Consider the following 12,026-nt stretch of genomic DNA (forward strand, 5'->3'; position numbering starts at 1 on the left):
CAGGAAATGTAGATCTTAACAAGTGTTATTGAAATCCAAAAAGAACATTGGGGGTAACCACGAATTTTTCAAAGATAATTGATGAATAACATTCGTAAAAGCTTTCAAATACAAAGCAATGTATGGTGTTCTTTCTCAAATTGAAGCTTAATTATCTCTCAAGAATGCATGGTTACTTCCAATTTTCTTTTAGGATACTAAGAGTACTTACTAAGATCTACTTTCTCCGGATAGTTTTAAACAGCGCAAAAATTTCACTGTATTGGTAAGCAATACCGATAGGAAACCCAAGTATCTCGCGATGCGCAGAACGTATGCACAATAACAATAGAAGGCACCGTCAGTGTCCCCAATTATTGCTCCACACACTAGAACGACTAGACACTTAAATAAAAGTTCCTTTCCTTTCCTTTTCTTTCTAATTAACACCAAAATCTTCTCCTCAAGTAAGGATAAACAGCTCTACTCATTTACCAACCCTAGGCTAGAGCTAACGCTAACCTTTACCTTATTGTCTGAAATAGGTTTCAAAGGGACACTGTTGGATGTCAATTTGGGCGTGCATCTAATTAGGGTCATTTCTGGGCGTAAGTGGACATCTTCAGATCCCCTATACTCTTGTCGAGCAGTCTGTATATTCCTTAAACGTCCCTCAAAGCTCCGGAACAGCAGACAGCCTACTGTTTCTGACTTTCATTCGAAAAGACTGGCAAATCCTACAATTATTTCTTTTATGCATCCACGATCCAGCGCACACGCCCTTATTGTTGTTCAACAAACGTTCGACATGAATACGCTATAGTAGTTGCGGTATTAACGTTCTGTCATTAAAATTTGCAACTTACGTAACTCCTCTTGACCAAACTCAACATCTTCATCTGTAAATAAAGGGGAAAAGCAGCTCGAGATGAGTCGATCAGTATCTTATTAAGAAGAACCACGCAACAGAACGTTCTGCATAATATAAGCCGTATGACTGCATAGCTTTTTCTTCTTTATATAGGCTAAATTAAAAGCAACAAAATCTGCGTTTTAAGTGAGATATTATTTTTAATTATTCATCTCAAACACCAAAAGCGGATTTGCATTATTTTCAGTGAGAAGATGAGCGGTACTTTACTCTGGGTAGGGGTAAACAAAACCGCTCTTATTACACCGGGATTCTTCCCCTACTCGTCACAAACAGTGTGTGCGTTCTTTAATTAAGGTACCAAAGTGTCGATTAACAGGCAGAGGGCTTTAAGACGGGGCCCAAGGTTAACTTTATAGTCCATATCCGAGAAGACTTGAAGAGCATCACTTTCTCCTCGGTATTTTTAAAGACCTGCTCCGACTCCCACTCGAAAGACCGATGCTTAACCAACTGAGCCACCGGTGGTCGGTGGTTTGAAGCCATGATGGTACATATGCACGGTATCGAGGACAATTTGCCCCACGGCCAATCAGCTTAAGGCTATTCGCGCCCCTTGAGATTACTATTTCTGAAGCATTGGTTTTCGGGGTGAAGACTTTGGCACTGATCTTTTAATTTAGGTCTAACCACTACTTTTTGTGGCGTTTTAAGGTTAGGTTTTTAGGTTTTCATGTAAGATCCGGGACTTAGTCCAAAAAGGGAGCGAATTGTCTGGCATTTAACATGCACCATAGGTTACGAAAATTCCGGAGATGATGTGGAAATAAGATCATGGAATGATCAGATCAAAGCTAAACGTTGTGCTTCTATCATCGCTTTCTTCTCCTCAAATCCATTCAATGTTTTACTTTCTCCTCACATCTATTTCATTTCAGACACTCAAAATTTTCTGTCGATTACGAAGTTGTAAAGATGAAGTGAACTGGACTGCAAAATTAGTTATGTCTGGACTATGAAATTAGTGATGTGGAATGTCATCTGAGCTAGTTCGTTTCTTAAAGAAAATAGCGTTTCATCGTGTCCAAGATAACGTAACCAACACAATGTCCTAAGAAATTAAAGATTAAGCTTAAAATGTTGATGATTAAACTTACCTTCAGCAAGAAGATGATGGGAGGTTCTGTCAGTTAGTTGAGTTTCTCTCGTCGAACCTTTCCTGGCGTCTTGAGGAGTTTTGTAATATACGATTCCATGAGTATTCGCCGACAAGAGGAAAATTTGAACTATAAGCAAGGCTGCTGTTGTGCATGATCTCATTTTAGAGCCGAAAAATTTCCTTTTAAAACCTGAACGATTTCATGTTTGGATGTTGCGATCATTTTGTCCGCATTGTCAACAAAATTATGCATATCTCGAGGGAGTAAAGATAAAAGCTTATTTCCTTTAATAATTGAAACACGGAAAATTTAGTGAACCATATCCACGACATGCGTAAGTTAATACGCTTGCAAATATTCGAGTTTCAGTGATTTTTTTCGTGAAATGACTTGCCCGCATGTACAAGGAAACCATGTTTTAAAGAGCATAAGAGAAAATTGACGAAGAGTAACGAGTACTAAGAAAAACTTTACTGATTTTGTAAGTCATGCCAGTTCTTCGAGAGCCTTTTTTTTTTCAATTTGCAACTCAAAACCGCTATTTTTCGGGGGAGAGAAACGATCGCGGGAAATACTTCTGCGTCTACAGGATACTCAATTAAGTGACTAGAAGAAAATTACTAAAACGCTTATTTTTACCGGGTGTTTGGCCTTTTTGACCCTAAAAATTAAATGCAAAGCTTTGAAAGTGAAAAGAAAAATCGCATTTTGAAAACAAAAAGATGACTTAACCGTGACAAGAACTTTGACTTTCCGTATTCGTATATTTGGTTAACTACAGATAATAGGTAATTTAACTATCGTGAAAAAAAGGAAAGCGAACTTTGTTCTTAAGTAATCCCTCTGATCTGAATTACCTTTGCACAAAAATGCCGAATAATTTCGTCGCCATTCAAATGCAAAGATATTTACCCATGCATTGGGATATGAGCTGAGGAGAGCTTTTACCTTTTGCTGTAAAGATGAACAGCTAAAGGAATCAAAACAAGAGAACGTATCGTCAATATCTTAGCTGGATTAACTATGGCGCGTTGTTTCAATGAACTGGGACAATATCGCTCGCTATTTTCCAACTTAACCCTTTCGTTTAAAGCTACTTGTCCTATTATGTAAACATAAATCTATGCTTTCAGCTTGTGAACAAGAAACTTCCCAATAGAGCATTTTTTTAATGCTCCGCTCTAAATAACAGGGGCCGGTAGTTCGAAAGGTGAATAACGCAGATAAGGCTATCCACCGCCGGATAAATCACTATTCAGCCGATAAACACGAGCAAAACCAATTGAGTTATCCACTGGATAGTGATTTATCGAGTGGATAGTGCTATCCACCTATCGAACAACTGGGGCCAGTTTGACAGTAGTGGAAAAAATCTTGAAGGGAACTGAATAAGAGAAAACTTTGCCGGTGACGGGCGTATTAATCCAGAAGAAAAAAGCTTCGTTAGTCTACGCATCGTCTAGCCGAATAAAGATTCATAAATGAGCCGAATCGAATGAGTGTATGCGGATTGCGGAAAAGAAACTAAGCATAAACGGTTATTGAAAATTTTATTTTAACAGATCTTTCCATTTCAAACTTCTGAAAAGCCTTCACAGCTTGATTAAGAGTTCCAATATTTTCTTTATTTTTTTGCTAAAGTGGACTTTCTCAAGAATTCATCAAACTATTCAAGTTTAATTCATTCGCTTGCCACTACTGAGCTCTCTCTATTGAAGACAGGCTCTGCCCAATAGCTAGAGAATGAAGTGTCGTTCTTGATCCTCGACAGGACACGGAGAAAACATGGAAATGTTCAGTGTCCGAGTCTAGCTTATAAAAACGCTTGATCATTCTTTTCCTCTGTTAAGGTGTCCCTTGTGCTTTAGTCTATTCCTGGAACGAGCCAGCAATCTACTCGGACAAGTGGGATTACGAAAATATGAGAATAACCTGAAAAGAAGTTGAAGAAAACATGTTAGTACTAAAATCGGGGGCAGCATAACAAGGTTTCTTACAATTTGTGAGAATTAGATTTGAACCTTTAACTCACCCCAACGTATAACTTCAGAATTGAAAATTTCATGAAATGAAGGAAATAAAATGAACAAAGAATAAGCCTTAACATGCTTTTAGTGATTATTAAATGAAAACTGACGTCGGTTGTGCCTTAAAGAAAGGTAAAAGTAAAGTAACTTGATTTAACGTCGGTAGTTTCTTCAGCTACGAGGCTGGTATCAATGGAAGCCGACGGTGCGCCCTTTATCCCCCCGCCCCTCCCTCTGTCAGTGCTCCGTTTTGCCTTAGAAATGACCCTCGTCTTTCTGCTCAGTATTGGAAACATCTATCAACTTTTATGTTTATCAAAAATCTTCAAAATAAATTTTGGCCCTTATTTTGCAGCTGCTATCAACAAGTACACCTACTGTCCCTGCATCAATTAGAGACAAGTTTTTTGAGATCATCTCCCGAGATCCAGGTCTTTTCCTTTCTTCGTCCCATTCCCTCCCAACATCCATCCAACATGGCGACTCGATATTTTAGACTGCAGGCAAATTTCCCCAATAAGACGCCTGCACTGTAAGCTATAGAATAAGGGAATCGGAGCTATCACACCTTTCTTTTTGACACACGTTGTTTTCAGGCTCAAATCTTTGGCTCTCAAAGTAAGTTGTATCTTGCCCGTTTCCATTGGTGATTTCACCAGTTGAAACCACTCCATATTTGGAATAATGACAGCTGAAATGTATTTTCACTTGTGGTGTACGAGTGATAATTGCTGTCGGTGGAACCACGTGACGAACCACGTTGCTGTAAACCACGCTGGCGTCAATGTGTTTGCTTAAAGTACCGCAACCAATCAACGATGTCGTAAAAGTAAAGTGTGTATTGTTGTCAACTGCTTTACAGCTGGAGTCCAAAAGACCCAGATTCCCTAGGCTGACACCAGAGAGAAAGGCCTTGGAAAGTGCGATTGACATTTCATTTGGATGACAGTTAACAACTGCACCACAATCTGGGGAGATAGACATTAATTATGCAAAACAGGTTAATGGCGTTGACCAATCAATAACAAACGTTAACAATTTCATTCCCAAGATCGAAACGTTTATTCTCCTAACTAGAACCATAGATTTATTTTTTGGGTTGTCATGCGAATTCGGTGTCATATCAAGATTACACCTCTCAAGCTGATAATTATCTTCATTCTCAATACTCGTCTGACTGACATTTCATTAAAATTGTGAGGAGAAGTTATATGCTGATCACTCCTGGGGGTCAAAGGGTTAAATGAGTCATTCACAAAGCAAAGCAGAAACATACAGCGCGGCAGAGCGTCAGTGATCAAGTCACAATTAGTTTTGCTTTTGTCTTGGGTTAGCTGAGAACGTGGAGCGAAATGTTCGAACACATACAAATCGCACCAAGCAGAACCAAAACAATTGCAAAATTACTTTAGACACTAAATTAAAAACGGCCGGATTTTAACGAGAAGATCTCCAAAATGCAGGAACTTCATAAGCATAACGATATAAATTTACTTTCGTCTCGGTTTGAAATAAAAATCTGTTTAAGAAGTTACATGTAAAAGTTAAAGCCTGGTTGCACAACACTTGTGATCTCCTTGCGGTCCTTACGACCACTGCGCATATGAGAACAACTAGCAATATGCCATTTGACATGCGACCTTGCTCGTTGATTGATTTAAATATTTTCGTGAAACAGAAAATGCTTTGAAATATGAGGATGAGACAAGAAAGTACGAGCTCGGTCACATACAAACCGCATTCTTTCGTTTGTAGGAAAAACAAGTGCTCAGTGGTGATTGTATTCAAACAGGGACATCATAAGGATAACTCAAACGTTGCAGTTGTAAATTCCGAGAGTAGCTAAGGAAAAGTAGTCTAATATCTATTTACGTAAAACATAACAATCAAAGGTTATATGTACTCATTACAATTTCAAGTCGTAACGTTTGACTAACATGTAAGCATACCTTTCGAGTTTGTTTGATCCGCATTCTCTACTTGATAAATTGTATATTGGTTTGAATATTCTCCATAGCTAAAGAGGTTCTCTGCCGAATTATTTACATTTATAACAACGAGGAAAAGAACTACAACATATACGGGCGATCGTAGCATTATGACATGATCATTTTGAGCTATTTTTTTCCGTCTCCTGCCGTCGTCATTTTGTCAAAGGAGCATAATTTATGCACCAAGGATCAGATGCTTCAGTGGTTACCATTGTCACGCATAATTAGAATGGAAATTTTCAAATTCGATCAAGAAAACGGGAAAAATGCACTTGAATTTCAAGCACCCGTTTTACGTCTCCCTCACTTCAACATGCGATCTAACCATTTGCCTTTCTCAGCTTCGTTCACGTGGTTTGCATCATTCTACACTTTGATGGTCTCTCTGGAGTGGATCGTCGTGTGCAATTCTTAACTAGATTTTTTATTATTATCGCATGTTCGAAGTCCACATCTATTTGAAAAATTTTCTCCTATAGGTGGTTTGAAAGCAATCTCTAAAGACACAGATAACAATGATAAAATGTGAAAATTTTAGTGGACGAACAAAAGGAGCTAATGACAGATCTATTGACGTAATCTGAACACACCCATTCACTCTCACACGTACTCAAAAATGCTTTTATACTCCCCCCCCCCTCCCCACTTTTTATGTTATCAGTTTCCAAAGTCATTGTTTTCACTTATCCGTGTTCACGATGAATAGTCGTGTTTGCCACAAAACTCGCAATTTTAAAACGCTTCTTTTCAAGTTGCCATTGTCATCAACATTTCAAGTACATGCGAAAGAGTGTGAAAATTTTTATGTTCATGAGACCTGACACCCTGAGAGCACTATCAAAGGGAGACCATAACAGACAACAGATATGGATATGCAACCCAACTGAGTAAAACTGTCCCAGCAGTCTTGATGCAATTTAAGAGTCCTTTTCCCTGGATTATCTGGTTTCAGTAACATTCAATTCATTCAGGATGATTTCTGCTAATGAGGAAAACGTTGCTTCAGAGCCCACTACGAACAATAAATAAACCAAATGGCATTTTCAAACTTTATTATAATCACACTGTTTCTCGACTGCAGGGCAAATATGTGCCTAAATCGAGTGCTACGCTCAACTCCTGAACAGGATAACCTAAGTATGAGCGCTAAATCTGTTTCGAAGAATGTGTCAGTCATTTGTACATGGACCTTGTATGCAGATAAAAAGTAAAACCGTCTTTTGTGATTAAAAACAGTTTGGCAAGCTCACAAAGATGAATAACCTTTTAAAGAGAGCCTAGATCAGCAGGTGTAAACTAAAATTTGCGCCAATTTAACGGCAGCTAAAACAACAACAAACAAAAAAAACGTTAACACTGTTAACTGTATTTTTTCTAAAAGTTAGATGATAAAAATCAGTTTGTTGTAAACCTTATCTAGGCCCTCTTTCAGTAACCAAACTGAGGTATTGATATATTTTTACAGGGCTTGGATCAAGCAATTAAAATTTGCCACTTCATGAAATAACTTACACAAAGAGATCATTAAGAATTCCATTAAGAAATAAATCAATGAGAAAGGGAAAATGAATGAATAAAAATCACTGGCAATTTAAAAAAATATAGATCTTTCAGTTTTCGGATCGGATGAAGATGATTGAGTAAGAAGAGACCGCGGAAGAAGCCTGGATCAAAGTGGTTGATACCGGTGTACATTTGCCCTGCGGTTATTCTGGTACGTCATGTAAGACATCCCCACAACACATACTCCAACAACAACAGCCATTGCAACGATAAGAGGCATCTGGATACCTAGAAATTGAAAATCGAAGATTGGTTTGTCATTTTTTCTTTTACATGAGCCTCTGCCTGATATTTCCAAAACTGCAATTGAATTATTTCACGATCGACTTATCGAAATAGATAAAGCAATTTGTTTGCATTCACGGTGTTGACAAGTAGTTTGCTCAGGGAGCAAACGTTTTCGTTACAGTAGCTTGAGTATCCTGAGCAACCCCTTAAATGTAACCGAAATATACTTACTACTCTGCGCTCCGCGCATGCTCTGATCTGATTCAAGTGCTTCATTCGCCTCAGCCCCTCTGTTCTCTCTATTCAATGCGAACGGGCCCTGGGCAAGAGGGTACACATCACCAGGAAAATCAGAAAGACCCCGACGTTTTCTGCTGGGTTGACAGCCTTGAGCGCAACGAGAATTCGGATCCGTTGCGTTGCACACTTTCACCTTGCAGTGCATAAACACGTAGGAGTGTTCTCCGACAAATTTGAAGGTTTCGGCGCTCCAACGCTGAGACTGGGGGTCGGAAGAAGGGAGGAATTCGACGGTGTTGTCAACTGGGCATCTATCAACAAACATGATTAATGTTAAAAACACACAAAAAACACCCATCTGTCTCTTTTCTCGGGGGTGATATTTTTTACCCATGAAAAGGTATAATCAATTAAAGATCTAACCCAGTGACAGAAGTAGCAATGCAATTAAAGCAAATCACAAAACCTCTAAGTAGCTTCAAGACTGGTATTGTCAAGTGAAAATTAAACAAAACCGAAATGTCATCCCTTACCCGTCCTTGATGAGATTGTATCTGGGCCTTGCATCTCTGTCCTGAGAGGGCGTGGCAAAGCAATCCAAGGCCAGAATTGACAATCGGGAATCATCAGTGTCCGCTTGGACCATAAAATACATTTTCTTTCGGAGAACCAAAGTAACGGGGAAATCGTTTTTGGTGTATGCACTTCCGTAGCTAAACAAAATAACACAGAAAAAATTTGCTTTGATGAAGTAATATTTACAAGGTAAAATTTAGCCTGATAAGAAAATTCCAAAGGCGTCACAAAAAACCTCGTGGATAAACGTCCAAGTTGTAAACATTTTTCTCTATCGTTACATAAAGCTGGATTAATAACATTGGTTTTTTTATACAGAAAAAACTTGCAACTAGCGATTTATATTCATGAAGTAATGTGGTGACTTTGAAGAGTTTTTTCTTTCTTATATCAAGACTAATATGGTATTATAAGTTCAGTACGGAAACCCTCCCTATTATGGGAGTCAAAAAATCTTCCTTTATCCCACCCCCCCCCCCTCCACCCCACCCATTACCCTGTTCCGCTGCACAAAGGAAAATTGGAAACTTTACAAATAAATTTAGTTTTCAGCACACTGAGGCTGCAACTAGAACAAATGTTTTATGCTTTTTTTTTACTCTTAGAAACTTACGAGGAACTCTTGAACAAGTCCAAAGTGAGGGTGAATTTTCCAAATCCCCTGGAAGATAAAATAACCTTCTTGTTCATTGGCTTGATACCGACAGATGACACCGAGCCATATTCGGAGTAGAAACACTTGAATGGTATGGAAACCTCTCGCACGCGTGTTATGGTTTGATGTCGCTTGATTGGGATTTCTCTCACCATGTTACTGTAGATAGCGAAATTTCCGCGGTGTCTGAGCATCGTTTTGCATCCAGTTAGCAGAGTTGTCATGAAGAAATGAGTCCTGTTTTCAGAGGCCGAACAGTCTTTTTCTTTTAGAATCAAATGGTGCCGGTCAACACCCTTGAGAAGGGACTTGGGTACAGTGAGTGTCATATCATTTTTTCTGCAATCCAATTCAACCCCCTCAGCTGCAGAAATGGAATTAAACAGTAAACAGTTATTTGACATCAAGGCTTACGACTGTTGAAAATCCCTACGGGTCAACGAAGAACATGAGGCGTTCATTATCTCGAATTTTGAAAAATTTTCATGCAAATAAAGAAAAAACCCAGCGCAAATAGTCGACCTGCAGAAACGGTTTGAGCCGGCTGTATCCGATCATTTGTCTAAAAGGAGTTTTCTTCTCGTTCGTTTTATTTTGTGGCTTTCAATGTGAAATCTTTCTCAATTTCTTTGGATTAAACCTCTTCAACTGAAGCATGCGATCGATAAGCTTGAAGATTAAACCTATCTTTTTATTTAGACTAAAATTTATTACAGTTTAATGAGTAGGAAATAGAAACATTGTGGCCGCAAACCTAGCTTGGACAATAAAGGTTTGAGACAAAAGCCCAGGACCTGGAGTTTCCACTGAACTACTAGTGTCTAGAATGAGTTATAGTTTATCGTTTTCTTGGACCTTCTATCATGAAAATAGCCTCCCTCGCCATCTATTGTTAACTTCAGTAGCCAATCAACACGCAACGTCTTCGATCAAGTCACTCAAGTGAGTACATAGATTGACTTTTGAAATTACGCAGGAAATACACATCTAATAGTACTTCGGATTGAGAAAACGGTTTAGTTTTTCTCTACTGCAGTCATAGTCTCCTGGCTGAGACAAGTGGAAAAGAAAACAATGGTTCGTACCAATACAGTGCCTCTTGTCTTTCGCCAAGCTCATCTCGAGATCCGAGCATTCACAATAAAACCCTCCGATAGTATTCTCACAAACATCCTGACATCCGCCATTGCCAAAGTCGCACTCGTTGATATCTGTTCGCCAAAAAAGAAATTTGCTTATATCTGCAGGACAATGACCGGCAATAATCAGTGGAAAAATAAAATTATATCAGCGATGATGTTATTACCTTGTCCGCACCTTGGGCCAGTATATCCCTTTAAGCATAAGCACTGGAAGCTGTTAAATCCATCCTCTTCGCATGTACCATTGTTTCTACAAGGTGAACTATCACAGGCGCTAAAGGCTTAAGGTTCAGCACAAGAGGAAGCAAAGAGAAAACTGAGGATATTGATAATCACGTCTCTTATTGTTCTTTTAATCATACATTTTTGTTTCTACTAATTGTACAAGCGTTTCGTTTATTCTAATTAATTTTTCCATAGCGGATCTCCGCGCGGAGCATCATGGGTAAGAAATACGGTTCACCGTGCGACCGTACGTCCGCCCCTCCAAGTATGCCAATGTCAAACTATGTGGTGCAACCCACGTTTTTTGGCAGGAACATATCTATGTTATGGTTAATTGACACCTGTCAAAACAAGGTAGTCGCTGACCAGTATCACGTGACCGTATCGCGTGCTCAAGTTTAAAGCTCATCGAGGTCAGATGCTTTCTTGAAGTCGTTTTTAGGCTTGGCTAAATCTTTATATTACTCATTAGCAAGGAGACGTTACTTATTTATCGATGGTGACTCAGTGGCTCTGGAAAAAAAAACGGAGTGATTCCCACAGTGGTTTGACTTAAGAACTCACTAGTAATTCAAACCAGCTCAGTGCAACAATTCCCTTTCTTATTGTGTTCTGGCCAAAGTTTGATTTACTTCCAGATATCACTTAGGTTTTGCTTCCCATTGCTTTGTGATTGGCCTAAAAGGTCTTGTCGTGGCATGTTTGATTGGTTCATTTCCGGGGGTCTACATAGCTGAATTGCGTTCATGTTTCTTTCAAATACTTACGCCCACTGCCTTCATCTTCTACGTAAGCCTTTGCGTTATTTTGATTGACAAGTTTCCCTGGAGACCAAAACAAACAAATAATCGTAATATGGTCAGTTAGTATGTGATTATGTGCTTCCTTTCTATACTGTAGTTTGATCAACATTAAGTGTATTCAAATGCCATAATTTCCAAAGGTCTGTGAAAAGGTGTAGACTACTACATCGTACGTAAGTGAATAATCTAAGCAATCGAGGGATAGTGTTGGAGGACCGGATAACGCAATCTGTTGAGTAAATAAAAATAGCTGTGTAGGGGATATCAGTATTTCCATTTGGTAGATGGCCTGACCATCGCAGCGTCGCCGAGTGGAACACCAAAATTAATTTTTTATGTAAAACAAGTTGATAAGGATAAATTAACCAACGTAATATAGATTTGCAAGCTTCCTAAAGGTCTATCCAAACGGTAAATGTTTCGCCGTAAAACGCATGTTGATGATTTACAGAGTGGCCAAACGGCATAAATCACCCTGAAACACTGGTGTTTTATGAACTCCAAAAAAGCAAAGAACTGTGGACTACTAAATTACCCAGAGTGCCGTGAAACGACACCGTATCCAT

At 38.9% G+C, this 12,026-nt stretch overlaps 3 protein-coding genes across 3 annotated transcripts in view; all 3 read right to left on the bottom strand.

The window, feature by feature from the left end:
• LOC138012655 (ZP domain-containing protein-like) overlaps positions 1-2,267 on the bottom strand; it is a 7,902-nt gene extending 5,635 nt beyond the window's left edge. Inside the window, exons 1-2 of the mRNA XM_068859483.1 lie at positions 2,008-2,267; positions 846-878 (exon numbers count right to left, since the gene is read on the bottom strand). Of these exons, the coding sequence (XP_068715584.1) occupies positions 846-878; positions 2,008-2,170 (196 nt within the window). The 5' untranslated portion in view covers positions 2,171-2,267. The remainder of the gene's footprint in view (positions 1-845; positions 879-2,007) is intronic.
• Positions 2,268-3,543: 1,276 nt separating this feature from the next.
• LOC138013091 (CUB and zona pellucida-like domain-containing protein 1) lies at positions 3,544-6,208 on the bottom strand. Its single transcript, XM_068860056.1, has 3 exons — positions 5,987-6,208; positions 4,606-5,005; positions 3,544-3,942 (listed from the first exon to the last, which is right to left on the bottom strand). The coding sequence occupies exons 1-3, from the start codon at positions 6,132-6,134 to the stop codon at positions 3,840-3,842; spliced, it is 651 nt and encodes a 216-aa protein (XP_068716157.1). The 5' UTR covers positions 6,135-6,208; the 3' UTR covers positions 3,544-3,839.
• A 1,786-nt stretch (positions 6,209-7,994) lies between these two features.
• Positions 7,995-12,026, bottom strand: LOC137968904 (oncoprotein-induced transcript 3 protein-like). The gene is made up of 7 exons (XM_068815372.1): positions 11,996-12,026; positions 11,425-11,481; positions 10,597-10,713; positions 10,376-10,501; positions 9,249-9,654; positions 8,593-8,772; positions 7,995-8,370 (listed from the first exon to the last, which is right to left on the bottom strand). The coding sequence occupies exons 1-7, from the start codon at positions 12,024-12,026 to the stop codon at positions 7,995-7,997; spliced, it is 1,293 nt and encodes a 430-aa protein (XP_068671473.1).

This window comes from Montipora foliosa, chromosome 8, assembly GCF_036669935.1.
Source record: "Montipora foliosa isolate CH-2021 chromosome 8, ASM3666993v2, whole genome shotgun sequence".
Taxonomy (NCBI): Eukaryota; Metazoa; Cnidaria; class Anthozoa; order Scleractinia; family Acroporidae; genus Montipora; species Montipora foliosa.

What these genes read in the sequence shown, in the direction of transcription:
- LOC138013091 (XM_068860056.1), bottom strand. Translation starts at nt 6,134, where the DNA reads ATGCTACGATCGCCCGTATATGTTGTAGTTCTTTTCCTCGTTGTTATA. An exon ending in GGATCAAACAAACTCGAAAG is followed by an intron (nt 5,006 to 5,986) that starts GTATGCTTACAT and finishes CTATCTCCCCAG; the next exon opens with ATTGTGGTGCAGTTGTTAAC. An exon ending in AACGTGTGTCAAAAAGAAAG is followed by an intron (nt 3,943 to 4,605) that starts GTGTGATAGCTC and finishes ACTTCTTTTCAG; the next exon opens with GTTATTCTCATATTTTCGTA.
- LOC137968904 (XM_068815372.1), bottom strand. Translation starts at nt 12,026, where the DNA reads ATGGATACGGTGTCGTTTCACGGCACTCTGG. An exon ending in GTCGTTTCACGGCACTCTGG is followed by an intron (nt 11,482 to 11,995) that starts GTAATTTAGTAG and finishes TTTGGTCTCCAG; the next exon opens with GGAAACTTGTCAATCAAAAT. An exon ending in TACAATCTCATCAAGGACGG is followed by an intron (nt 8,371 to 8,592) that starts GTAAGGGATGAC and finishes GTTTGTTGATAG; the next exon opens with ATGCCCAGTTGACAACACCG.